Source organism: Balaenoptera musculus, chromosome 9 (assembly GCF_009873245.2).
Source record: "Balaenoptera musculus isolate JJ_BM4_2016_0621 chromosome 9, mBalMus1.pri.v3, whole genome shotgun sequence".
Lineage (NCBI taxonomy): Eukaryota > Metazoa > Chordata > Mammalia > Artiodactyla > Balaenopteridae > Balaenoptera > Balaenoptera musculus.
The window spans coordinates 6,381,210-6,404,491 of record NC_045793.1 but is presented as its reverse complement, the minus strand read 5'-3'; the positions used below and the strand labels follow the sequence as shown (position 1 = coordinate 6,404,491).

The 23,282-nt window shown below is 59.1% G+C and overlaps 1 protein-coding gene across 3 annotated transcripts in view; it reads right to left on the bottom strand.

Annotated features, from left to right (window-relative positions):
• Nucleotides 1-17,784, bottom strand: part of KCNH2 (potassium voltage-gated channel subfamily H member 2) — a 39,707-nt gene extending 21,923 nt beyond the window's left edge. For 2 of the 3 annotated variants that reach the window (XM_036864205.1, XM_036864207.1), the window contains exons 1-2: nt 17,334-17,754; nt 14,332-14,562 (exon numbers count right to left, since the gene is read on the bottom strand). In XM_036864205.1, the coding sequence (XP_036720100.1) occupies nt 14,332-14,562; nt 17,334-17,409 (307 nt within the window). In that variant the 5' untranslated portion in view covers nt 17,410-17,754. Of the gene's footprint in view, nt 1-14,331; nt 14,563-17,333 lie in introns of all 3 variants that reach the window. The other variant, XM_036864206.1, reaches the window with a different exon arrangement.
• Between the last annotated feature and the right edge of the window lie 5,498 nt (nt 17,785-23,282).

The window sequence follows — 23,282 nt, the reverse complement described above, 5'->3', positions numbered from 1 at the left end:
TTTTTCTCTGCTCTTGATTTTTTTTTTTCCCTCCCAATGTCTCTCTCTGGCCACCAGGCCCCCTATTCCAGCTGATGTCAGTTCACCAGGCCAATGTACCTGTTCCGCCTCTGCCTCTGACCAGCGCACGGCCCCCACACCCTCCTCTCTGCTGATTTCTGAAAGAGACCCCGGTGTGCTCTCAGGCTCTGCCTAAGGCCCAGCTCAGAACCCCCGCCTCCAGGAAGCCCTCCTTGATGCAACAAGAAGGCGCGTTAACATCCTGTTTCTCCTACTCCATGGACCTGGTGGGGACCAAGCATGTTCCTCATCTTCTCTTCCCGGGGCAGAGACTTCTTTCCTGGTGCTCATCTGTCTTCTCTGAACTGCCAGGTCCTAACTCACCAGTGTCTGTGTCCCCTCTGAAGGGCCTAGCGCCCAGAACAATGCACTAGGGAGCAGGCGCTGGCCAGTGGTGTTGGTGATGGGGTGGGACTAACGGCGGGGGAGGGGTCGAGGATCAGGACTGGTGGAGAGGACGTGGCTGGGGTGAACTGAGTCAAGGCCAACAAGCTGGAGGGGCCGACGGCCAATGAGCCCTGTGGGCTAGCCCTGGGAAGTGCAGCCACAGCTTCTCCACAGACCTGAGAAGGCCAGGCGTAAAGGGTCTGATTCCTAGGAGATGCTGGCCGGGCTCCGGGACGATTGCTAGGGACAGGGCTGAGAGGGAGCTGAGGAGCAATTCTGACTGCTGTGGGATTAATCTTGTGGACGGACATCCTCTGAAACCAAGGGAAACAGGATGGCACCGGGATGAGGGGAGCTGGGCCAGGGCAGGGGCTGGCCGAGAATTCTCTGCCCTACCCCAAAGCCCTTCCACTCACCGCATCCCAGGCCCTCATGGCTTGGCCCACGGGACCTGAGCTGGGGGGACTCTTTCAGGGTCTCCTTCCAGTAGCTGCTGCTGTCCCCTGACCTCCAGCCTCTGACATGGCCCGGCTGAAACACTGCCGTGGTGTTGGGAGCTGCAGGAGGCCGGGCCCAGCTGGAGACCGTTTGGCACCTAGACAGCCCGCCTAGCGTTTATGCCCTAATATGGTGCTGGCCGGCAGCAGCCTGAACAGGGACTGGCCCTCACAGGGACTAAGGAGAGGCCAGAGACCAGGAAACCTTAGCCCTGGAGACCCCCCCAACACCCACCCCCTGGGAGCCCAGCCATCCAGGCCCCTGGTCTTGGTTCCTCGCTGGGAAACTCATCTCACGTAAGTCCAGAGTCTGGAGCCCTGATGAGCCCAACCCTTCAGGATGGCCTGGGGATCCTGCCCCCAGGGCACGGCCTCAGGATTCTGAACTTGAGGCCTCAACACCCCGTGCCCACTTCAGTTCCAGCTTCTCAGCAAGAGAGGCCAGAACTGCATTCTGCAGCCCGGACAGCCCAGGACCCTGACATCCCAAATTGCGCCCCCCTTCACGCCAGGCCGCAGAAACTCCAGATATAAGCCCCCTTACAGCACAGGCCCCCTCCCGGCCCTTGGACACAGACACACACTCACACACGGAGCCCCCTTGGTCCTCTCCCTTTGTCGACATTCAAGGAATTTTTCCTTTCAAATAACCCTGTAAAAGCCCTTGTTATTCTGAAAATGTGAACTGGAGTCCTGCCTGATGGCTGGGGGGAAGGGGGGTGTTGGGCTCCAGCTACCATTTTCGAGGGGACACGGAAGGAAGGAAAGCGGGTAGCCCCAGGTCAGCCAGGGCTCCGGGAGGCTCTGCCTCCCACCCATCCTGCCTGGCTGGTTGGGTCTTCCGTGAGCTGCCGTATCACCCACCCCTAGCTCTTCAGCCAGACCTGCCAGGGGACCCCATCCCATCGCTGGCTGGAATTCTGGCGGGTGGGGTCCCTGAGGGCAGCTGAAGGTCAGCAGGCCAGGGGTGGGGCACAGGGACAGCCAGAACTGGGCAGCGGCACAAAGCACATCGCAGCCTGCAGGCGGCGGGGCTGTGACCTTCACACAACTTCTCAGCAGAGAAGAAATGCTCAGAGTCAGCGTCTGGGCCGCCTCCCCGGAGCCCTGGGCTGGCACCGCACGCCGGGACCAGTGCCTCGCTCTCCATGAGCCCTGCTCCTACCTACCCCAGGACCCTGCTCATCTCTTTGTTCCTCTTCTCCCTCCGACCCGCCCCACCCCGCAGAGCAGCTCCGCGGAGCAGAGGCTGACCTCAGCCCAGAGCTGGGGGAGGCTGCAGTTCCGCCGAGAGCCGCTCTGTGGCAGGAGCGGCCCGCGCTCCCGAGACAGCCAGAGCCTGGAGCGCCCGGGGAAGGAGGGAACGGACTGGAGGGGATCGAACCGGAGGGGAGCGGAGGACCCCTGCCCTGCCCACAGAACGGCTGTGGGGCTCCCGGGCGCGAAAGGGCGGGGCACAGGCTATGGAGTTAAGTGGCCTTCGCTCATTGCATCAGAGTGACTTCGGGCAAGTCACCTGCCCTCCTCCAGCCCCAGGGAGCTCACCTGCACTACAGGGCGACGACCTTGCCCCAGTGGGCTAGAGGGATGAATGACAGAACATTGTGAAGCAGGAGAGCCCAAGGGAGGTTTGTTTGTTTGTTTTTGCTTTTGTTTGTTTGTGGGGTTTTTTTTTTTTTGCCACGCTGCCCGCTGCCCACCTTGCGGGATCTTAGTTGCCCCGACCAGGGACTGAACCTGCGCTCCCTGCAGTGGAAGCGCGGAGTCTTAACCACTGGACCGCCAGGGAAGCCCCCCAAGGGAGATCTTGGTAACTGGAGAAGGAGGAGAGGGAGAAGGCCCCCTGGGCCAGCCTGGCTCACGTGGCTGATGCTGAAGAAACCCGACTCACACCCCCCACCCCCCGACCCCAGCCCCAGCTGAAGGCATCCGGGCACCCAGCCTCTGCCTGCCTCCTGGGCTTGGGGCACCCGGGCCCTGTGAGAATGAAGGCCAGGAGAGGAGAGGCAGTCATGGATTGACAGCCCCATACAAGGACAGGATCCTCTGCGCCTCGGAGTCTAAGGGCCGCAGAGGTCATGCAGCTCACCACAGGCCACTGAGGAAGGGGCGGGGGGGGGGGGGCAGGGGGAGGGCCCCAGGGGACCAGGTCTGGCTACCTTCCAGGTGCAGCAGGTCCAGTTCCTCCCGACCCCGGGGAAGGGCGCCATCTTCATCAGAACGCAACGCTGGCTCGCTTTCACCTGGTGCCAACCCACACCCGACAGTGTACCTGGGGCATCGTCCCTGCCCTGCATCCCAACCCATGCAGGGGCCCCACCCCCGGTCCCAAACCCGACTGCCCACCTCTGGGAACCCCTGGCTGGTCCCCAGGCAGGAGCCGCCGTCGGCTTTCGCGGGGGCAGGCCTTATCTCTTGGGGCAGCACCGGGCAGGTGGGGAAAGGGAGGCCTGCGGGTGACCTGAGTGTCCTTGGACAAGCTCCCCAGGTCAGAATCTCTAGTGGCTCGTCTGCAAACTAGGTGTCATCACAGCTCCTTCGCAGGTGGCTCTTCATCCCCCTCGAGTACTCACTGAGCACACGCACGTGAAGCGTTCAGGGCCTCATGAACAAGACAGGCGTGCCACCCACCCTCACTGAGCCGGGGAGTCAACAGGAACCCCCGTTTGGAGTCCGGGATGAGTTGGCAGAGAGAGGGGTCCTGGGGAGCTGAGCCGAGCTGATCTGCCCCGACCCTCAGGAGACCTGGGCAATCGCTGTGTGACTGTGGGCAGGTCAGCCACCTCTCTGAGCTGCAGACTCCCTGTGGGTACTGCAGGGACAAGGGACTCGTACCCTGGGTGCCAGATGAGACGATAGATGGCCTTGTGGAAGCATTCAGAGCTGTAACGAGGCAGGGTGCCGGGTCCTTGCAGGGAAGGTGACCTCGGGGAAGCAGCCATCCTCGCCCCGGTCGCCGTCCTGCCCTGCTGGGGCAGGAGGAGCTGGGCCCAAAGTCATGCTGAGGGCAGGAGGCTGGGGCTCCAGTCGGGCTGTCCGCCCCCAGCAGAGGCTGTCTCCGACGGCGGCCCAGGGCTGTGCAGTGTCAGGTTATATTTAGCCTGGTGGCGGCGACAGGAAGATGCAGCTGGAGCTGCTCCTGGCCAGGGGCCACCGTGTCGCTAACGTCGCTCTCTTGGGCAGTGGGGGCCTAAGGAAGGCCAGGGACACTGCAGGCCCAGGGGACAGAGCGGGGAAGCCTGAGAGGCCAGCCAGTGAATGAGTGTGCACGTGTGTGTTCGTGTGTGTGTGAGAGAGAAAGAGAGGCCAATCCTATCCCCATGGCTCCAGGAGCTGAGTGGGACAGACTTCCCCAGGACTACTCACTTCAGGGCCGGGGCTGGGGAGCCACAATCCAGACCCCACTCACCCGGAAGGAGCATCTCCAGACAGACCCTCCCCTAGCCCCTCCAGCCTAACACCTTCCCAGAGATTTATAGGGCCACACAGAGGGCCTCAGGGCCTCTGTGAGTCATCCAGATGCCCATCCAAGCCCACTGCATGTGGCCTGTCTGTGCTACCTTTCCCAGGGGCCACAGTGACGGCCTCAGGAGAAGAGCTCCTTCTAGAAAAGCTCTGGGGCTCAGCCCTACTCGACCTCCATGGGGGATGCAGCCTCACAGTCTGTAAACTGGGAGTCACAGCCCTGCCCTGTTCCGAAGAAGCCCCGGCAAGGTGAAACCCGGCCATGTTTATTCGGGGAAAGCTTCTCTTTCCGGCACCATCCCATTCCCCGCCTCCCTGAGGCCTCCACGCTTAACCTCCCTCCTCTTGCTTCCTGGAGCCTGTCCCTCCTCAGAGTCCTTCAGAACCCCCTGTTCCCAGCCATGTCACATCCTTCAGGTGCCCTCCCAGCCGGGCCTCCCGTCCCTGGACACGCAGGCTGGCCCCGGTGCCCCCTCCAGTGTGCCCCAGCTTCACAGACCCTCCCACTCCCCACGGCCCCACTCCGCTTCCCTCCAACTCCTCCCGCCCCTCTAGGCCCCCGAAGGACCCCCCTCTACAAAGATTTTCTTGACAGCTCCATCTGGCCACAGGGATGTCTCTCACTGAAAACTCCTCTAACACTACGTTCCTAATGAGAGAGGTAACTGTACGCTGGCTTCTGGGGGAGCTTCCTCCCTCTGCCCAGAGCCGGAGGCCTGAGGCCAGCGTTGGGCTGGCTTCACGGGACAAACTGGGTGAACAGGTGTCCAGTCGATCACGGACTGGGGCGGGGACCTGCACGGATGGCAGATGGGGACAGGGCCATCTCCCCACGCTTTAAGCTCCCTTTCAGATCCAGGGGCACTGACTGACTATGCTTTCAGGACAGGATTTGCCCATTTCAAACCCACCCTGAGTCTGGACAGCAGTCAGAACCCTCACAGGAATTAGGTGGCGTCTTTTGCTGAAGCACTATTCAATCTGGTCAACAGCACGGAACACGGAGGCTGACGGCCCAGGAATCCGGGCAAGGCGGCTGGGGTATCTCTGAGCCTCAGACCCCTACCAGCCCTCTTCTCTGTGACCCACACACAGCAGGCCACGGGCAGCAAGGGCACACAGAGCCGAGGTCCACTAGGAGACAGTGGGGGTCCCCGCCCTCCTCCAGGGCCCCGCAAGCTTCTAGAGCTCTGCTCCCGCCTTGGCTCCCGGCATACCCCAGAGGGCCTGTCCCATCAGTCACCCAGTCGGCCGCAGCTTCTCAATCATTAATCCGAAACTTGCAATCCCTCCCTGACTCACCCACCTCACAGGACTCCAACAAATAGATACAAGTGCCTGTGAAAGTCTGCTGAAAAAGGCAGATGGAACGTTCCAACGTCAACACATATGGCAATGACCCAAACGTACACAGAGAAAACCAGCGTTATTCACAGATGATAGGATCATCTCCCTAGAGAACCAATAAAATCAACAGATAAACAATTAGAACTAGCTAATGAGAGACTTCATCCAGTGAGGCTACCAAATACAAGATCAGCCCCCCCTCCACCAGCAGAAGGCTATTAGAGTAGGTAGTCAAAAATAAGATCTCTTTCATAATAGCAACAAAAACTATGAAGTGGGGACTTCCCTGGTGGTCCAGTGGTTAAGACTCCATACTCCCAATGCAGGGGGCACAGGTTCAGTCCCTGGTCGGGGAACTAAGATCCCACATGCTGCATAGCATGGCCAAAAAAAACACAAAACTATGAAGTGTCTAGGAAGTGACCAAGAATGCACAAGGTCTCTATGGGGGAGGAAAAAAAAAACCTTAAACTAATAAAGGATGCAGAAACAATCTGATAAATGGAGAGACACTACAGACTCTCAGATGGGACAAATATTAGAAAGACGTCCATTCTCCCCAAATTAACCCATAAAACCAATCTAATTCCAGCCAAGATTCTAGTGGGGTTTTTCTTCCCAGGAACTTGATAAACCTTCTCTAGAGTTTGCAAAGGAGAAGAGAGGTCCACAAATATGTATGTCAACCTTTCAAAAGAAGAACAGAGAGGGAAAATTTGCCTTTCCAGATACTAAGACATACTAACTGCTGTATTTTTTTAATATGGTGTTGATGCAAGAACAGACAAATAAATACTTGGACAGAACAGAGAGCTCAAAAACAGACGCATGGATATATGGGAAATTAGCCAGTGGTAAAGGTAGCCCCACAAGCCAACCAAAAAGAATAGGCTGTTTACTAGATGTGTTGGGAAAATTGGCTCAGTACACGGAAAAAAATACAACTTGATCCCTATTTGACACCACAGACAGAGGTAGGGTCAGGATGGATTAAAGACCCAACTGAGAAAGGTAAAACAATTAAGGTAACAGAAGAAAATGTAGACCTTTGCAACCTCAGGACAGTGAAGGATTTCTTAAACAAAACTTCAAAAGCATGAAGAAAGCTAAAAATCCATGAATTTGCTTGTATCAAAATCAAGAATTTTTGTTGGATAAATTTGACAGAGGACTGAATGGGAGCAGATATTTACAAAATCTTGATTCAACGGGGATTAATATCCAGAATACACATTGGATATTTAACTGTATGCATTTGTATTTCTAGAATCAATAAGCAACTCTTGCAAATCAATAAGAACGAAAGACAGCAGCTTCATGGAAAAGTGAGCAAAGGATATGAGCAGGGAATTCATGGGAAAGAAACCTGAACGGCTGCCTACAAGATGTTCGGACTCGCATGAAATCAAAGAAATGCAAATTAAAGCAGAAAGATATCACTTCCACCTATTAAACTTGCAAAAATTAGAAAGGTGGGTAATGCCACGTGTGGCAGGGTTGCAGGGGAATCCCATGCTCTGCTTAGGAGGGTGGCAATAGATGCAGCCCCCTCATGCACAGCCTGAGAGTGCTTCGTTGACTTAAGTGTCCACATACCCTGTGATCCAGCAATTCCACTCCTGGGGAGAAATCCCAAAGGCATCCTCACATGAGTCCAAAAGGGGCCACGCATGAGGATGTTCACTGCAGCATCATTTATAGAGACCACCTGGCGGGCCCTCCCCAGGAGAGTGGACAGGGTAAAACGAGGGGGCAGCACACCAGAGAACATGGAGCTGTAGGCTCAATATCAAGGAACAAGCTGGCTGGACTTAAAGGCGGACTCCTGTGCAACAAAAGTGAACACCAGAATACAATATATAGCACATATCATTTACATAAATTAAACCTATATGCAGTCAGACAAAACACACATTTTGCAAGAACATATGCAAGCAGCACATTCACAGGAAGTACATTTGAATGGCTGCCTAAGGGGAGGGTAATGGGACTGGGGAGTGAGAAAAAAGGAAAAGGAGAAAAACCAATGAAAGAGAGAGAAGAAACCCATTAACACAAATATCCTGGTTTCTATGATTTGTGGAAGAAGCAGGAGCTGGACCAACAGAAGCCCGTGGAGAGAGGCAGAGAGGCAGGCCGGGGTGGAGCAGGGCATAGGGTGATGGCCGTAGGGAACAGGGATACTGAGATCCTTGGTCAGCTCACTTCCTTGGTTGACTAGAACCTGCGGCCACATGGGTGACGCCCTGCCTAATGGCAAGTAGAATGCCAAGAGCCTTGGCACTCGACACTGCTTTGCACCTATCCTCTTATCTGCTGAACCTCTCCCAGCAGTACGCGGGAGGACAGGTGTTTTGATCCCACTTAGCGAATGAGGAACTGCAGCTCTGGGAACCCCAGCTAAAGCCCAAATTTCCTGGGGCTCTGAGCCCATCATGACCCCAAAGGGCCCTCTGGGGCAAGACAGCCTGTGCAGTGGTGTTCCGTGTTGGGCAGGACTCGAGTGGAAAGAGGAAAACTGGACTGGAGTTCCCACTCAGGTACCTGCCAGCTGGCTAAGACCCCTTAGCCTTTCTAAGTGAGTTTGGTGCCTGTAAAATGATGGCGAGGAGGCCCCATCTAAGGACCACCTGCCACAAAGCATGCGTCCCAGCTTGCAAACTATAAGTGCAGTCACAGGGACTTCCCTGGTGGTGCAGTGGTTAAGAATCCGCCTGCCAGTGCAGGGGACACGGGTTCAAGCCCTGGTCCGGGAAGATCCCACGTGCTGCAGAGCAACTAAGCCCATGCATCACAACTACTGAGCCTGCGCTCTAGAGCCCGTGAGCCACAACTACTGAGCCCTCATGCCGCAAATACCGAGCCCACACGCTACAATTACTGAAGCCCGAGCACCTGGAGCCCGAGCTCCACAACAAAGAGAAGCCACCACAATGAGAAGCCCGCGCAAAGCAAAAAAGACCCAACGCAGCCAAAAAAAAAAAAAGTGCAGTCACAACAGCGAGGGTGCCAATGAGTGCAGCTGCCACCGCCCCCTCCTCCAGCTCTGCTCCCCCATCCAGGCCTCCCCCGTCCATCTCTGAGGCGGGAAGGCTGAGAATCCCCAGATGCCTTCCCTGTACCCCACAATGCCCCCCACACGGCAGGGGCGGAGGACTTGCAGCCCGCTCAGTGGTCACCTCAGGCCACCTCTCCCTGGCCCACCTTCCTCTGGCCCCAATAGCCTCCCCATCCTCTAAGACCCCTCCCAGCCCTGGCATTCTATTATTCAAAGGCTTTTCACAGAGGGAGAGACCAAGGCCCAGAGATGGGAAGTGATTTGCCCAAGGTCACAGAGCAAGACTATAACTAAACCAGAAATTGCTCCCAAGGCTCTGACTCCTGGTATAGGGTTTCTGCAACACAGCACACTGCCCACCACATTCATTCAATCCTTCATTCAGTGGGAGCATGAACCGAGCTCCCACTATGCAGCAGACACATAGATACAACAGAGAACAAAACAGGCCGCTGTCTGCCCTCCCAGAGCTTCCAATCTAGTGGGGGAGTCGGACATGGCAGCCTTGCCCAGAGCTGTAAGTGAGGGAGACGGTGGCTTAAGGAGAAGACACTGCCCGGCCCTCAAGGTGCTTTTAGTCCAGTAGACACGCGACCAAAACGGAGAGAAGTCCGTTCGAGGCCAACCACAGTTCACAGCGTGGAGATCTTTATGGGCCTCTGGACTAAGGACAGGAAGGGACTTTAGGGGGACAGCGGTTCATCCAGAGCCTCTCCCATACTCATCACCTGTCCCAGGTGTCCCTCTGTGCCCCCTCTTCTGGCCCTGACCCCATGGGCCCCTCCCCATGTCAAGGAGGAATGATTCTGTGAAACTCCTTCACACTGAGGGCCAGCTATTTCCACACTCCTCCCTGCTTACAGGGGAGGGGTGATGAGAAGAAAATGTCGTTTTAAAGAAAAAGGTTCGTTCTCCACCCAAGCGAAAAGTTCCCACATAGAGGCATTTCAAGCACCCTCGGGGAAGATGTTTAATTGTGAAAGGACTTTCTTGGACCCCTTGAAGTCCCACCACCCTGGAAGCCACCACTGGGCAGAAAAGAGGCTGAGGCTCACCCGGTCTCACACCCCCATGCTGGCCCTCCTGCTGCCCACGGCCCGCCTCCCCAGAGCCCGAGAACACCGTCAAAATCTGCTCCCATCCCAGATGCCTCTGCACAAATATTTACATAGCTCCTCTCAGGGGCTACAGCAGACACAACACAGAGGAGCCGCCCGCCCGACACTCTCCAGACCCCAGAGAAGGCCAGGAGTGGCCCACACCCTCGGTCATGGCAGGCCCGCCCGGCCCCCAGGTTGGGGCTGGGACAGGAAGCCCCCATGCAGGCCAGGGCACCCTGCTCCGGCTCAGCTCCGCTCCCTGGAGCCACGGAGGGAAAGCGCTGCTGGGCTCTGACGCAGCCCCCGAGCCCTGCTCCCGGCCACCATCGTGCAGGTGTGCGCACCTGCCGGACTCCAAGCTGCCCCAGGTCCTGACCAGCAGGCCCAAGGTGGGGGGGCCCCCGATGGCTTCCCCACCCCCCCTAAGCAAAGTGCTACCTGCGTCTAACCTCATCCCTCCGGGGCTCACCCGGCCTGCTCCATCTCAAGGACACAGAACACACCCAGGTACCAGCCTCCATTTGACCTGCCTGCCAGCCTCAAAATACCCAAGGGCTCCTTCACCAGCCACCCTGACTCATGGGGGTGTGGGGACCTGAGGATCACGGCTTGGAGGGGACAGGGCTGGGAGGGGAGAAGTGGGTGTCTGAGCTTGGGGCCATGATGGAGAAGGGGGTGGTGTGGGAGGGTCACAGTGAGGAGTCAGATTTCAGGGACCAGGGAGGAGATAGCGAAATGGCCTGAGGTCCGTGGAGAGTCACGGGAGGCCCCAAGGAGTGTCACTGGTGCCAGGAGTACCCGCGCAAGCACCTGGGAGGCTGAGGTCTGAGTCTGGGGACCACAGACCAGTGGGTGTGGGGTCACCTCTGGGGCTCTGGCTCCCCGCGGGCTCTGGGGGCACTGGGGAGCACGCTGGCCCTCTGTCCCCACCCCTCCCCCAGCCCACAGCTCAGCTGTTGCAGCGGGGGGCCCTCTGACCCTGTTACCATGACAACCGGCCTGCAGCTGGAGTGGAGAAGCCAACAAACTCTTCTCTAGAGACACCCCCGTCCCCGCCCACGCACAGGCTCCCAGGGACACAGGGACACGGAGACCGGGCCAGGCCAGGCAGAGGTACGCGGGGCCAGACAGAGACTTGGAGATGGAGCCCAGAGAGGCGGGGGCCACCGGGGCAGAGGGAGAGAGGCAGGGAGGAAGGCGCAGGGGTACGGAAGGTGGGGGAAGAAGAGAGACAGCTGCAGGGAGAGGGAGATAAAGACCACAGGGGACAGAGCCGGCAGGGAGGCCTGAGTGGTGGGGAGAGAAGCAGAGACCATGGGCACAGGCGGCCGCTGAGCATGGCAGGGGCGGGGCAGAGAGGCGGGAACAAAGAGCAGAGAGAACGCGAGGGACAGAGCCCAGGGGACCTCCCCGAGGCCTGGGAGAGGAGGGGAGCGTGAGGAGGAGCCATGGTGGAAGGCGCCCGAAGCCTCCCCAGGGCAATGTGGGAATGCAGGTGTACACCAGCATCACTTGCTGCCGAGGCGCGGCCCAGAGCCCCAAGGGGATGCCGCCACCTGCCAGCCCCACGCTGCTGGGCCCTGATCCCAGCTGCACCTTAATCCCAGGCCTGACCTGAAGGAGCATGGACACAGGGCCAGTGAGGGCCTGGCACCTCGTGTCTCTCCCTCCAGCCCACACCCCCCAGTCTGGCCTCCCCACCTCCCAGCAGTCCCAGCAGCTAAATAATGGGGCTGTCTGGCTCCAGGCCCTGAGACTGCACAGAGCTAGGCTAGAGGCACCGACACAGTACAGCTGTCCACGGTGGCGCCTGCCAGCAAAAGGCCCCGCCTCCTTCCCAGCCACCCGCCTCCCTGGGGCTAAAGCCCAGGGACCTGCTCTGCCATGGCCGGCCCAGGCAAAGACCCTGAGAAAGGCCTGGACAGAAACAAGAGGTGGCATTGGCCTTCCTCACATCTACCTCCCTCCTCTGTCCACGCACGAGGCTGTGAGCCTGTGAGCTCATGCGCACACACACACACACAGACACACACACACACCCCGTCCAGGTCAGGCACAGAGATCTGCCCAAGGGACTGAGCAGAGGGAGAGGGCGGGAGGCAGAGGAAATCTGTCTGCACCCGAGGCCTCAGGTGCCCGGACAAGCAGCGGCCCACATAACCTGAGGGCCAAGGCCAGCCTGTTGGCCACCAGGAGATACCTGATCCCCATGGAAACTAGGTGAGAGCGGAGAAGGGGGCAGGCCAAGATGGCTGGCATAGGACTTTCTGGGTCACAGTGCCATTTGGAGTAGTAACCGGGGGTGGGGAAAGAGCTTGAACTTGGCTGGGAGGCCTGGGTTCTAATCCCATTCCCTCCACTGATTCGCTGGTAACTTGACCTCTGCTTCTCAGTTTTTCCATCTGTAACTTGAGTGGGCTGGATTAAGTGATCCTCGAGGTCACCAAGATTCCATGATAGCACCTCTGCAGAAGGGGTCCCATGGCCATCCTCTCCCAAAGGAGCCAGCCTGGGGCAGGAAGGAGGGAGGGCGGCTCCTCACACACACTACAGGGAAGGCAGAAGCACTCAGGCCCCTGCCGCCGAGGGGTCCGGCGGGCACACTGTCCCAGAAGCAGAAACGGGCTCAAGGCACTAACCAACTTGATCCATATCACAGAATCTCTGGTGTTAGACCTGAACCCAGGACGTGTGTATTCACATTCTTCTCATGACACCAATTGTTTGCAAACTTTCAAAATAAAAGTGTGCATAAAGTAACGTGCAGTATAGAGATATACCTGTAACTATTTTGCCTCCTTTTTAATACATGACAGCAGAGCAGAGTGGACAGGGCTGTGATCGGACAGACACGGGTCCATTCCCAGCTCTGCACTCTCTAGGGAAGTTTCTCAATTTTCCTGAACTTCAGTTTCCTCATCCACAAAATGGAGAAAAAATAGTATCTACCTCCCAGGGTTGTTGTGAAGATTCCATGAGACGATGCAAGTGAAACATTATCGGCCCAGTGTCCAGCGCATAGAAGGCACCCACTGATATTAGCTAGTACTAGGTAGCCAGGCAGATATAAAAGCAGATCTGCTCTGATGAAGGTTCTGGGGGGATATCAGTGAAGAACCAGAAAGGAGGCCCTGCCTTCAGAGTTTGCATCTAAGCTCCCAGCCAGAGGCCCATTTGCTGCGAGCAAACCCTCTTCCACAGGTCCCCAGTGACTGTGCCCCACTCTGATTCTGTCCAGGGATCTCACAGCTGGGCACCCCTGCAAAAGCAGGGTCTTCAGGGCATGTAATCCTTTGCAGGGCAGCCTCAGCCAACCCTGAGCATAGCGTACAGGGGAGGTTCCAAGGGACAGGGACAGAGGCATACGGGGGCTGCTGGCTCACTGCCCCCAGGAAGAGACAGAGAGTGCTGTCTACAGCAGGTAAGCTCGCTGTGGGCAGGAACCTCTTCTGTCTTGTACACTGCTCCATCTCCAAGACCTTGCTGCACCTGGCTCACAGGGGTTCAGTAAATGCTCATCAGATACACACTGGTGAGCGGCAGGGTTTGGGCACCGGTGGGCAGTCCTGCGGCACCTTCCAGAGCCCCCTCCCCAGCCCTCTGATACCTGCAGGTCCCCCCAAGCCCTGCGGCACTGCCCTCCCTGAGCAAAGCCCACCCCGCCAGGGCAGGGGCGGTGTGGGAGCAGCCCCGCCCAGGGCTCTGTTTATCCGCTCTCCGGAAGCTCAGCGCAGCTGGGCGGGGAGCCGGTGGCCGAGCAGAGACACCTGGCGCAGGAAGGGGTGGCGGGCGGGGCGCTCAAAAGATGGGACAAAGGGAACTGAGGTTGTGGGGAGAGGTACACACCTCCCGCCAGGTGCAGCTGAAGGGCAGAAGAGAGAGGGGGCAGGAGAGGGGCGGTAGAGAGCCAGCCAGAGTCCTGCAGCCCTTCCCCGCCTCGCCCTCAGCGACAACTCCCCAGACCAGTCAGTCACCTGGCAGGGGCGAGGGTAGCTAGAGGCCTGTGGGCGGAGGTCGGCGCCCAGCCACCGGCCTGGACCTCCATTACCCCCATCCATGCACGCACCTGCCATCCCGGTGCTGCCGTCAAACTCCAACCCACCTAGCTCAACGTGTCCACATCTGCCCAGGGAGGAAGGAACCAGAGGCTCCAGACCACAGCCAAGCAGCCCCTTGGGCACCCCGTAAACCATCCCACCAGAGTGCTTGGGGTAAAGAGACCCGGACCGCCGTACAGCCCCAATATCCAGCCCGCGCCTCCCACCTGGCGCACCCCAAAGGTCCCTGCTGAGGTCACGCCCCCCTGCAACAGGCCGGAGCTCCGGCCAATCGCCGGCCGCCCCCACCCCACAGACCCCGCCCCCCACTCCGGCCTTTCGGCCCCGCCCCGCCCCGCCCCGCCCCAGCCCGCGCCTACCATCTTTCCGGTAGAAGGCGATCTCCACTTTGCGCTCCTCCGCGCCCAGCAGGGCCTGCGCGATCTGCGCGGCGGCACGGCGCTGCGTGCGCGGCCCGTGCAGGAAGTCGCAGGTGCACGGTCGCTGCATCACCTCGGCCCGCGAGTAGCCGCACAGCTCGCAGAAGCCGTCGTTGCAGTAGATGACAGCGCAGTTCTCCACCCGAGCGTTGGCGATGATGAACTTGCGGCCTGGGGGGCGGGGATAAGCGGGCACGTGAGCAGGGACCCCTGCCCCCAGGGTTCCCAGCCCTTCCCCGCCTTCTCTTGTCCTACACAGTTGCCCGCCCGGGGACTCCCCGCCCCAGGAAGCACAGCGGGCCTGGGGTGCCCAGCAGGGGACGAACGCAGCTGTGCCCCGACACAGGTGCCTCGGCCGGCCCGGCCCGGCAGCGCGCCCCCTCCCCCGCCCGGCCCGCGGGCTGGCTCCGTGGCTTCCCCCGGGCGGACTGCCAGCGGCCCGCCGCCCCCTCCGCGCCCGGGGCCGAGGCCAGCCTTGGGCGGGTGTCAGCAACGCGTGTCAGCAGCCGCGGCGGAGGGATAAACACTGGGCCTGGAGAGGGAGCCTGAGAAGGGCCAGAGATGGCGGCCAGCATTCCCTTTGCACCGCTCCAGCTTCTCTTCCTGACCCCCGCTCTCTAGACTGGGTGGCGCTCCCTGGGCACTCCTTACCCCGGGGACCCCTAGGAAATCACTCCCCCAAGTATCTGCGGACCCTGCCAGGTCAGTACTTCCTGAGACTTCTGCGACCCCTCCAAGGGCAGTCAGGAGCTGGAGAGTGGGCGCGCCAAAGAGGATGAGGGAAGAAGTACCACGTGAGCACCTACGATCCTTTCTCTCATTTAATACTCTGACAACCCCATCGTTATCCTCGTTTTGTAGATGAAGAAACTGAGACTCAAAAGAAGTTCTTGCCCTCATCTTGCAGCTTGTAAAAGATAGAGCCCGCTTTCGAACGTAGGTCTGGCAGAAGGGGAGGAATAAGCGGAGGGTCACGGGCGGTTCGCCCAAGGTCATAGGGAGCAAGGAAAGGGACCTGCAGCTCCAAACCCTGGAAACACCCGGAGCCCAGGCTGGCCTGAGAGAGCGGCCCACTTGTAAACAGACAGACCCACGAAAGCGGCTCTCCAGGGATGTGAGGCCTTCCTCAGTTCGGCCCCATCAAGGGGAGGCCCCAATGGACCCACTGCAGCTAGACTTGGCTCATTCCCTTCACACGTGCCCCAAGAGCCAGGCTGGTGGGTGAGCAGCAGGCGGGTGGCAGCCCCAGCTCGTGCCAGGAGAGATGCTCCGAGGATACGAGCTTTTTATAAACACAGAAGTTTCCGGCCACTTTGGCCTTTAATGCTGGGGCTTTGGGTAGCAGTCGGAACTCTGCCCCCCCTCCTAGTGGGCATAGCCCTCAGGCTGCAGCCCTGGGCAATCACATGCGCAAGGCCCAGGCTGCTGCATCAGGAGCTGGTCTCCTCCTGCCTCCTCCCCCTCCCTTACCCTGGCCTCCAGGAAGTTACTTTTTTGAAGTTGGGTCAATCTTTAGGTCAGTTCCCCAGGCCCCCCAAAACTCTCAGGCAGCCATCAGCGCCAGAAGGCAGGGCTCCCTGTCACAGGAAAAGACTCCTGACTCGGCCTCCATCTCCACCTGAGCCCGAGGCAGTCCCGAGTAGCAGCCACGTACGCACCATCTTCAGAGAGGAAAAACCACCTGGGCCCCGCTCCCAGGCCTGGAGAGGAGAGCGAGTTTCTTCGAAGGCAGGTCCCACCCCCCCACACACACACACCCCCCCCCCCGCCTCCTTCCCTGAGCTCCTAGAATAAGCGACACAGAGGGGACCTGAAAGGCCCCTATGGCCGCCCCCTCCTTCCTAGATGCGGAAGAGAGTCACTCAAGGTCACGCAGCAGTCAGTGGCAAGGTGGGGCCAGAAGGCAGGCCCCCAGCTTCCAGCCTACAGGGGCTCCCGGAGCCTGTGGGAGTGAAAGCCCCGGCCTCACTGCCCTCCACCACTGCAGTCTCCTCCCCCTCAGGATCATCCAGTTCCTCTGCTTCAGACAATGCTGCCCGGCACACTGACCCCTCCCTTCCCCCACCACGGTCACAAGCACACGTTGTCCTGTGCTCACAGGGTCATGGGCAAGGAATGTCACCCCCTCCCAGGGCCCTTGGCAGTCACACCCACCAGGGCACATGCAGCCTTCGGGACAGACACACGCATGCCAGGAGGGTGCAAATACCCACACACAGAACATTCACCTAGCCTGGGACACTTCTGGAAGGCTCCCCTACCAGGCCAGCATTAGGGCTGCTGTAGTCCCCATAAAGGGGCTCAGGACAGGAAAAGCAACAACGTAGGGTCATCACATGGAGCCTGTTAGGCCCCCAAAGGCCAGCTTCAGCCCTGGCTCCCTCTCACCCCAGGGCCCACAGTTCCCAGCCTTGTCAAAGATACCTCCCCACCGCCCATGCAGGGTCAAACGCATGGGTGACACACAGACACCCCACACACACCCAAGAGCGTGTTAGGCACTGACCCTACACGCTTGCCTTTCAGTCTCCGGCAACACAGTCTGGACGGGCACATGCACGGTACTCTTAGGGGCCCACAGTTTGGGCCGTATACATTCTCCCGTTCTTGCAACCACACAGCCCCACTCACATCCAGGCACCCAGAGTTAATAAGGATACCTGCACACTCCCATCCCACCTCCCTTCCCTGCACACTCAGGTTGTCACATACACACACTCCCCGATCCCGGAAACCTAAGCTGAGCTTCCTGCCGCGCTCCCCAACACCAGGCCCCTTGGCCCCAAGCCCACGGCCCCCAGCACCAAGCCTTGCCCCCGCGACCCCTGGCCAGTGCCTTGGGGTCACGAGCCCCCATAGACTCACTGGCAGGACGCACACGGCCTGGGCACGCCCCCCCATTCACACTCTGGAGAGCTCGGCCCGCCCCCTCCCCCACTCACTCTGGCCCTCAAACTTGCGGATGATGGTGTCCAGGAAGGTGTTCTGCGGCGCGACGTGGCCCCTCCGCACCGGCATCCTGAGCCCATGGGCGGGCCGGGCGGACCCCCACCCACCCCGGCCCGGCCCGGCCCAACACAGGCTTCGGGTGGCCCGACCCGGCCGTGGTCCCCGCACCCCGCGGCCAGGCAGAGCACGGGCGGGGCCCGGACTGGGGTGCGGGCGCGGGGTCTCCGCTCGGCGCCGGCTCCGGACCGCGGGCCCGGCCTGGAGCTGCCTGAGCTCGGGCCGCCCGGCCGCCCGCACACCTGTCTGCCGGCCCCAGCCGAGCCGCGGGCCCCGCTCCGCCGCGTCTCCGCGCTGCGCTCCGCCTGCTCGAGCGCCGGGCTCCCGGCTCCCGCCCGCTGCGCCGACAGCCGCTCCGGCGCCCGCGGCTCGGGCTGCGCCTGCTGCTCGGCCCGGCCGCGGAAGGGTTAACGCGGCGCGCGCCCCTCGGGCTCCGGCCCCCGCCTCCCGGCTCCCTCCCGCCCGCCGCGCGCCCGCAGCGCCGCCCTCTCCCCCCACACACCCCGCGCGCCCGCCCTTCCCATTGGCTGAGCCGAGCCGAGGGCTCCCCCCACCCCAGCCCCTCGCTCAGCCCAGGAGCCCCCGGGACTCGCGCGCCCCAAGAGGGGGAAGGGACCCGTAGGTAGGGGAACCGTGAGGACAGGTGCGACGGGCGGCCCTGAGGCGGCCAAGGAGGAGCCTGGGGATTCCGCCCCCGCCCCGCCTCCCCCCTCTCCCCGCTGGAAGGACCGAGGGGACCTGACTTGAAGGGAGAGGGCCGGTCCCTTATGCCCTGGTCCCCCACCACGCCGAGCACGGGCTCCTACATACAGCTTGCGCTCAGTGCCCGCTGTAGGTGCCACGGGCGAGGCCTGGGCCCTGGGAAGACGAGCCCAGGGTCAGGGGAGACCCGAGAAAAGTGAAGGGCAAGACAATCTGGAGGCCTAAGGCCACCGAGATTTGAGATAAGGGTGGGTGAGATTTAGGAGGGGCACGCACCCAGAGCAGGGGCGCCCGCCACCCAACGCACACACACACACACACACACACACACACACACACACACACCCCTGGGGTTATTCCAGGCCCTCCTGCCCAGAGCGGGACATTCTGACAGGAGTTTCGGCCTCCTAGACTCGGGATCAAAGAGAGGCCTCTGAACGCGAGGTTCCAGCCTGGGGATCCCCTTGTGCGAACAGCCCGCCCTCCCTCTGCTGCGCGGGGCCAGCGGTGCAGGCCCAATCGGCGGGCTCGGGGCCCTGCGGCGCTGCGGCGGCCCAGCCCCTCGGAAAACCCTGGCCTAGCCGCAGGCCCCTCCCCGCGGCCAGCTGGCTCACTCCAGCTACAGCTCCCTTATTTAGGCAAGGAGGCCTGAGGATGCTCAAGGGCAGGCAGGGTGTCTGCCTGCCGCCTGCCCACCGCCTGCCTGGGTCTGACTGAGGGTCTCCGGGGCGCAGTGTCCCCGGCCTGAGCAGCCAGGCGGGGCCTCAGGACGGCCAGGGCCGGCAGGCGAGTGTTGACAGCTGAGCTGGCCGGTGGGGAGGAGTCGGCAACGGAGCTGCCCTCCGCGGGTCCCCTCCCCTGCAGCCCAGATCAGAGACCGGCGAGATGGATGGGGCCATGTGGGGGCCCCTGAGGGTTTGCAGCTGCCTCTGTCCTTGGAGCAAGGGGGTGGGTCTTGTCACCAGGGAGAACCATCCTGGGATGCGGGGGGGAGGGGAGGAACAAAGGGCAGAGAAGGAAGCAGAGTCTGGCAAGAGAAAGGCCCAGGGGAACAGGTCTTGGTGAGACCACCCTACCCAGACTTTCACCTTCCACCCAGGAGCAAAAAGAGGCAAACCCTGGGGCCAGATGGGGCCATTGGCCAGCAGATGACACCCCTTTTTAATTTGCTGGTGGGTGGGCAGTGACTCAGGGAGGCAGCCAGTGGGAGAGAAGGGGGTGGCTCCACCAGCTGATGCTAAAAAAGACCAGAGGCTCTTATCTGTACAGTCATCCCCGAGGCCCTCTCCACCTCCGGCAGCTTCCTCACTCACACTTCAAGATGCCCAAGGCCTTCTGTGGCACAGACTCCCCTTCCTCTGTGACCTGGCATCAGGCACATCAACCCATCTGCGTACTGGGAGGAACCTAGCTGATGACTGGTCCAGCTCCTCCCCCACCCCGGGACCACCCCCTGGACGCTGCTTTGCCTGCACTAAGTCCAGCGTGATTAACCTACGATTGGGGTGTCTTCCCTTCCAGGTCAAGGGATTGAGAGCGTGAGAAGGGGCCTGCAGTGAGAATGGGCATGGGAAGAGAGGCAGTGGAGAGGGGCATCTCATCTAGCCTGGCCAGCTGTCCGCACTGAGGTTCCCGTGTTCCCAGGACAGGCCTCTGCTCTTATCCCTCGGGAGGATGAAGGAATCAGAGGGACCACTGATCCTCCCAATAGAGAGGAGACTGGACACAGTGTAGCCCTCATCCTGTGTATTCCCTCTCTCTCTCTCTCTCTCTCTCTCTCTCTCACACACACACACACACACACACACACACACACACACACACACCTCAGAAGTCAGAGCTGAATGCAGATTTCTGCCTTCCTGGAGGCTGAGGAGAGAGCCTGAAGGCAGCCCCGCGGAGCCGCTCCCACAGCCGAGACCGGGACAAGGAAGAGAGACTGTGAGACGGGGATGAGGTCCCCCAAAGGCATCCTTCGTGGGGCCACAGGTACCAGCCCCCAAGAGGTAAGGGGCAGCAGAGGAGCTTATAGAGAAGCCTCCCTGCCACCACCTCCCCACCTCCACTAACCTCAGATCCCTCAGAGAGAGGAAAGTGCTCAACCTTAATACCCGAGCCACCAGAACCCGCCCCACCCCCACTGGGGCTCAGTGAGCCATTTGCAGGGATCAGTCCTCGAAAGAGCTGTCCCCCACCCAGCCTGTGACGTGACTGTGCTGGAGGGAGCGGGAGGCTGTACCAACTGGGAGACACAGAGGCACTTCCCAGCTCCCAGAAAGAGACAGTTTAGGGAGAAAAGTCTTTGGAAAACATCCTGCCCACCCCACTCTCCGCCCCTGCTCAGTCTGAGGTATCCTGTCCTGGGAGGTAAAAAGGGATTGAAGCCTGCCCCTGCCGGGGTACCGCCAAGGGACGGGCCAGGCAAGATGCAGTCAGAATGGGGCCCAAGAGAGCAAGCGACAATCGCAGGGGACCAGGAAGCAGTTCCAGTCAGGGGGGCGCAGGAAACACAGCTCATGGAATGGCTCCTCAGAGACCCCATGGGGAAGGACACGGAACAGTCCCTCGCTGTGCCAGGGGAGGCTTAGACGGCACGGCGGGGCCCGTTTTTCTGTGTGACTGGGTCCCGAGAAGGAAGATGTCCTCAGAAGTGAACTGGGGTCGGAGGAGAGGAAGATCAAAGAAACAGCATGTTTCCCCTCCAGAAGTGGGTGCTCAGGGCTTGCTGAGAGCACGAAGACAAGGAAGAGAGGGAGGGACCCACCACAAAGCCCTGGCCAGGAGCCAGAGCTCTGTCCATTCACGGCCACCTGCAGCTCCACGTGCAGTGATCCTGTCAACTCCCAGCCATAACCAAGGTCCTCTCCCACCCACCTGATACCCTCCATTGATGGGGCTTTTCCCCTGCCGTGGTAATATCCAAAGAAGCAAGTAAGGCACTGGAGAACACCTAACTTTCAATTCTGGTTCTGCTACGAGTCGCATCAACAGATGTTTACTGGGGGCCTCATATGTACTGGGCCCTATGCCAGATGCTGTGAGGGTACAGGAGGGACAAGCCAGGTTCCCTCCTCCAGGGATTCACAGAATACTGAAGCTTGAGAGAGGCGGTGTGCAGACAGAAACTGTGCAATCTGAGGTAAGTGCCGTGGGACGACGAGGAGGTGTCGATTACTTTCAGCTGGAGGAGCCCGGGAGGGCCTTGTGAGGGGACAAGGTTTCAGAGCGAAGGTGCTTGAAGGTTGAGGTGGGACAGGGCAGAAGCACTGCAGGGGTGGGGACAACATGAACAAAGGCATAGAGAGCAGAGAATGGAGATCAGATCTGGGGACAAAACAGTTTGGTGTGGTGTCGGTGAGTGATAGGCTGGAGCCGTGAACACAGGGCTGAGGAGTATGGATTTTCTTCTGTGTGCAAAGGAACAGTGGCGGCAGCTGAAATGTATTGTCCCTGAATATAGAAATCATGTCTGTCTTTGTACAGATCCTAGCATATGGTCAGTATCTAATAAAGGTCTATTGAATTAATGAAATGTGTATGATAGTTTGGAGAAACTGAGGCAGATATAAGGTGTTTCAATCATCCCAACTTTCAATGACTTAAATCAATGACAGCATTTATTTTGCTCATGGGTCTGCCGTTTGGGCCGGTTCCACCAGGACCACTTGTGTCTGCTCCACTCAACTTGGGACTGAAAGGCTCATTCACTCACATTTGGTGGTTGATACTGGCTGTCAGCTGGGCTCTCAGGACTGGGGCCAGAATGCCTACATGAAGCCTTTCCTCGTGGCTGCCTGGCTTCCTCACAGCGTGGTGGCTGGGTTCCAAGGGCAAGTGTCCCAAGAGAGGTCCAGGCAGCAGCTGTACCACCTTTAATAACAACCTAGAAAGTCACACAGAATAACTTCTGCCGTGATCATGGCCCATCAGATTCAACGAGAGGAACATAGACCCCTACTTCTCAATGGAGGAGTGTCACTGACATAAGAAAAGCATGTGCAATGTGATCTTTTGGCGTGAGCATCTTGGAAAAATATAATCAGCTACATGAAGCTGTGCAGTAGTCCAGGGAGAGATGTGGAAGACGTGAACGAGGTCAGAGGTGATGGAAAGGGGCCTGTTTGTTGGGTAACTGTAGGAGGATCGCTAAATCTCACTTTCCTTACCTGTAAAATGAGGAGACCAAACAAGCTGATCTCTGAGATCCCTTCCAGCCCCAACAGTGAGTGATTCTTTAATTCTACACAACCACATTCTCCCCCCATCGGTCGACTCTCCATTTTCCCTCAATACCCACCTCCACCTCCACCTCCTGCCTTTGTTCTCTGATCGAGGTGCCCTTGAGGCCAATGGTTACTCCACAGATAGGACCCTGGTCCATCCTACATGTTTATTTCAGACTAAAAATAAGTGGAGTGGGAGACATCTTAAGGGCAGGTGAGAAGACCCTCAGACCCATCCATCTTCCACTCCACCCTGCTGTGTGCTCCTCACTGGAGGGTCTCTTGAGAACAAACAGACATATGGCATGGGCTCCACCATAATCTAACTGGCGAGAGAGAACCAATGGGCATGAAATGTCATGAAAATGATCTGGTGTGACACTGTGCTGCTGACAATATGTGCAAGGGAGTCCAGAGGAGGGAGGGCTCTGAGTGGGCTGGGGCAGCCAGGAGGGCTTCCTGGGAATACTGGGCCCTCCTGGATTGTAAGGGTTTTCTCAGGCACAGAGGAAAGGAGTGAACATCTTCATAAAACTAGATCCCATAGGAGTCAGGTGTTGAGTTCTCACATCCATCTACTTACCCCCAAATGAAAAAGAGGAGGGGCCAGTTTAAGTTTACTCTCCCTGAGAGCTTAACAGCCATCTGTCCCTTTGATTTAAGGGTGGGGCTCAGCCTCCTCAGACACAAGAAGGGACTTAAGTGAGGCTCCAAAACGCAAGTAGCAGAAGCTCCAGAATTATTATATAGGTACTGATGAGGAGGGGCAACCTGATTATAAAGCGAGAGGGGGGGGTGTGTGGGGGAGAGTAGGACACTTGTCTGGAGGCTGAATTTTTCATATATTCTTTTAAAATAAGTATTTACAAAGCACCTACTATGTACCTGACACTGTTGTAGGATGTAGTTGCGGTGGGTGGTGGTTGTTAAATAATGCCCTCAGTTTGCAGCACAAGTGCA